Here is a 4,325-nt window from a genome sequence, read left to right as displayed (position 1 = left end):
TTTATGTTATGTGGCAACTGGTCTAGTCAGTAAAGTGCTTGCCTGAGTTTTGATCCCACCCAGCACCAACATGCAAAGCCAAGCATGGTGGTATGTTACTTTTCTAGTTTTGCTTTATTAGTAATTAATAGAAGTTTTTAATATTGGTAATTATCTTTTATTTTTAAGCCTGGAACAGTTCACAAATGTGCGTGCCACCCTTGCACTGGATCCATGCTAATAATCTCTGTATCATTCTGGTTTCTATTTGTGCTGATGAAGCAAGCACCACCTTTTTATTTTTTTCTCCAAACATATCTTGCCAAGTTGCCTAAGCTAGCCTTGAACTTGCAATCTTCCTGCAGAGACCTTCCAAATACTGGAATTGTAAGCACCACCACTGAACCTGGCTTACCAATTTAAAGGTATTTGGTCCTAGATGGATGTGGAAGGAGTGTGCATAGGTTGGATTGGTTCAGAGAGTACCTGTCCTCAGTGCTTCTCTCAGCAGGCTTGCAGGAAACCTGCCATGCTGAACATAATGCTTGTGGTCCTCACAATGGTACTTATCTACCAGAATTTACCTGGCCTATGTACTCTTCAGTCAGGGCCCTGGTTGAACCTTTGTAGCTGGCCAGGTAGGTCACTCCCTTCCTGTTTATGGGGAAGAGTGGAGTTTCACTGACACCTTTCTGCTGTGCTCCGTTATTCTTGTGAAGTGTACTATAGGGCCCAGGCCCACATAAACATAAGGCACTGCACTGGTGTGTCCCCTTGGGTCCTACCAATTGAAATCTGGTCTCCTAGAACATATATGGAAATTAAGGGGATAGTCTACCATCTGCTTTGGAGACCTGGTATAGTTTGTGCACCAAACTTGTGGTTGTTTCTGCATGTAAGACATGCAGTCTCCCAGTTCCTTCATGAGCTACAGAGAAGACAAACTGTGCACAACCACCGAAAGCTAAAACATACAGTTTTTTACCTTTAAAGTAATAGTTCCATCCTGTCCTGCCCATGTTGACTGCTACTCCTTGAGTTTGTTATCATTTGTTGTTTGTCTGTAAAGTACGTATTTAGCACCTGCTCTGTGGCTCTGGGGATTTGATGCAGGGCAAGACAGCTGTGGCCTCTGCTGTCAGGGAGCTCTCACTTTGCCCACACTGTTTCAAAATGTACGTGTTTGTTTCTTGTCCAGTTCAGCCCACCATCTTGTTCTTGAAGAAGCATCTTGCCTCATCCATGTGCCTGTATGCCCTCTGTATTCTAGAGCCAGGCATGCCCAACCTGTAACCTGCAGGTTGTGTGCATCCCAGGATAATTATGAAGGTAGTTAAACACGTTTGTAGATGATAATGTCATATTGCAATATCAAAAGGCTGAAATGTGTGGCATTCATTATTCTGGACAAGATACCTATTAAACATGGAGTTAAGAGCTCACTCTATCATGAGGAGTCCGTGAAATGTGTATGTTTTATTTTTAATCACATTAAACTGAGCTTAAGTCAAGCTGTAAAATGTAACTCTTGATAGATATTTATAGAGGAAAAGAGAAGTATGTGGGACCTATGAACGCTGCAGTGTAGTTCTGTTTGTGACATGTGTCCCACTTCCTGTTGTTTTGTATTATTGTGGGTCAGGGAACCCACAGAGGGCAGAGGCTGTGCCCGAGAGCCCTCTGTGTTCTGTGCTGGCTCTGTTGTCAGACTTTAATAGCAGCTCTTTAGGGTGGGAGTTGTTCATTGCTTCTCAGTGAAATGGTTGTTTTTCTGTCAACTTTCTGGCATATTTGGGAGAGATCTCCAAATAGAGCGGAGTCTGTAGTCTGAAGACAGCTGGTCACAGTGGCTCAGCCATCTCACAGCTTAGAACCCAATTCTGTTTCCCAGCAGATGGCAGGCCAAAGTGGTAGTGAGTCAGGTGTGGAGGGTTAGGTCACCTCACCTCAGTGAACTTGAGTCTTTCTCATCTGCACAGAGGAAACAATGAAGTCTGCCTGCAGGTTCTGCTGTTAGGAGTAGGTTGATAGAGGGGGAAAGTGCTCTCTTTCAGCATGTCACCACACCTGATGTTTTTGCGTTTCTCTTTTGAAGCTTTGCTCGTTGTAAAATACATTACCAATTCAATAATAGCCACTTGAGACCCAAGAAACACTATAGTATTAGTGTTGACTGTAGGTCAGAACTTGATTTCAGAAATGGTAGGACCAAAATGGAAAGATCTTGGGCAGGACAGCCCAGCAGATCTAGAGCTGTGAAGTAGCAGCTAGTTATAGGCAGCAGGTGTTGTTTTCACCTAGGAAGGTGTGGAAGGCGTTATACAGGTCAGAAGAGCTGTACTGTGACCACCAGCACATCACTTTATCTTCCTGTCAGAGGAGGTGCTGAGGTACATTGTGACAGCACACTTGGGAAAGTGAGAAGGGATATTGGCTCAGGGTGATGAATGTTGTGGATGCATTGCTCGTGTCTTCAGCCTCCTCAGAGTAGTTTAGCTTCAGTAAGGGCTATTCTGGATAGACACCTCTCCCAGATGAGCAGTCCAGGGGCAACTCCACCTCAGTTGACATTATTATACTGTCTTTTAGGTTCTACTTTACCAACTGGCATGGAACCAATGACAACGAACAGTCTGTATGGCGACATTCTCCAAAGAAGCAGAAAAATGGCTATGAGAAGAAAAGGGCTCCAGAAGCAACCCCACTCCTTGATGCCAGTTCGCTGGAATATCTGTTTGCTCAGGTAGGGAGCTTAAGCTAGGAGATCTAAAGTTTATGAGTAGTGTGAGGCATGGTGGGGCTCAGAGTTCCTGTGCAGCTGTACTTAGTGGCACTTCATGGCCTGTTCTGAGGCGTTGTTGCCCAGGTGATGGGAGAAGTCAGGTAACTGGGAATGTTGTAAACTCCCAGCTGTCAGTCTTCCAAGCCAGTCACTTTTCTTTCCCCTGCTTTCTACCACTTTGCTTATCAGCTGTATTGTACATGCGAGGGCACAGAGTAGCCATCATAGGGAAGTGAGGGAGCCTCGAGGCCAAGAGAGGCTGGAGTTGCTTGGAATGGCATTGCTCTGGGGTAGCTAGCATGTTTGATGCAATGTTTTCTGATTTTCATGTCAATTTTCTATTACACTATGTATTTGGAAATACCATATTGTCCATATAATTTTAAACCACTTCTTTATTCATCTTATTTTCATCTTTCTTCTCATTTTTTAGATATCCATTATAAATACTGATCTGACTGGACATGGTGATGTGTACCTACAATCACAGCGTATTATAGGCAGAGGCAGAACTATAGCAAAGTTGAGGCTAGCCTGGTCTATACATACGTGTGTACGCGCGCGCGCGCACACACACACACACACACACACACACACACCCCTTTACTTCCAGGACAGCCATGGTTATCATGAGACCTTGTCTCAGAAAGACTCATCTTTAATGGCTTCATATTAATTCATTGATGTAACATTATTTACTGGGTGTCTATGTCGTGTTTGCTTTCTGCAGTTGTATTTGCCAAGACACTGGTTACTTGGATGAAACAATATGGCTTCTGTGTGTCCCTGTTATATACTCAAGTTAGACAACAGAAGAAACAGTGAGTTTGTAAATGATAGGTAGATAGTGCATAGGAAATCATGAGAGTCAGGCATTGCATCTCATGCCTGTGAAGTGCAGTAATTCCAGCACTTTAAAGACTCATGTTGCGAGTTTGAGGTCAGCCTGGGTTATACAGTAATCTCTGACTTTAAAAAAGAAGAGCAGAAAGGGACACACTTTAGTGGTAGATAGAGCCTGTGGAGTACCTTGAGTTGAAGAAAGGAGGAGAGTGCTCTGCTTCAACAATGGCTTTGTCCTTGCTTTAGAATCTCACCTTCTGGAGGCTCGGTGTCAGTTCCTTGAGGTAGTGGGTAGAGTGCTCACAGTCAGGTTCTCCCTCCTCTTCCAGGATCTCAACATCAGATTTTCTGCCCCTCAAGCACTGTTGGTGTAAATTCTTGTTCTTTCTTAAAACTTTGTGGAAATGGCCAGTGACCTTGCTTTACCTGAAAGAAAAAACTCCTCCTGTGGACAGAAAGAACTTCAGCCTGTCTCGCCCCTAACAAAACAAAGGAAAACAATAACAAGAAACTGAAGTGCTTTCAGGGAAAGTGAGTCGGTAGAAACCGTTCTTCCAGATCACCCCTTGCCTAGATAGAAAGTGGCTGCGAAGTTCAGCTTTTTCGGCGTGGGAATACCCAGCAGAGAGTTGGTGTGGCTGCTGCAGTGTTGAGGAAAGGCGCCCTGGAGTCAGGGTCAGGCTTTATCTCAGCCCAGCACTCTACGCCTCTCCTCTCTTTG

General features: G+C 44.4%; 1 protein-coding gene and 1 non-coding gene across 2 annotated transcripts in view; one reads left to right on the top strand and one right to left on the bottom strand.

The window, feature by feature from the left end:
* The window catches only part of Jak1 (Janus kinase 1), a 123,703-nt gene that overhangs the window by 86,223 nt on the left and 33,155 nt on the right, over positions 1-4,325 (top strand). The window contains exon 5 of the mRNA XM_031377947.1: positions 2,569-2,722. Coding sequence (XP_031233807.1) covers positions 2,569-2,722 — 154 coding nt within the window. The remainder of the gene's footprint in view (positions 1-2,568; positions 2,723-4,325) is intronic.
* LOC116097247 lies at positions 164-266 on the bottom strand. The gene has a single exon (XR_004121295.1). It is a non-coding gene; the product is annotated as a U6 spliceosomal RNA (small nuclear RNA).

Source organism: Mastomys coucha, unplaced genomic scaffold (genome assembly GCF_008632895.1).
Source record: "Mastomys coucha isolate ucsf_1 unplaced genomic scaffold, UCSF_Mcou_1 pScaffold18, whole genome shotgun sequence".
Lineage (NCBI taxonomy): Eukaryota > Metazoa > Chordata > Mammalia > Rodentia > Muridae > Mastomys > Mastomys coucha.
This window is presented reverse-complemented; position numbering and strand designations above follow the sequence as displayed.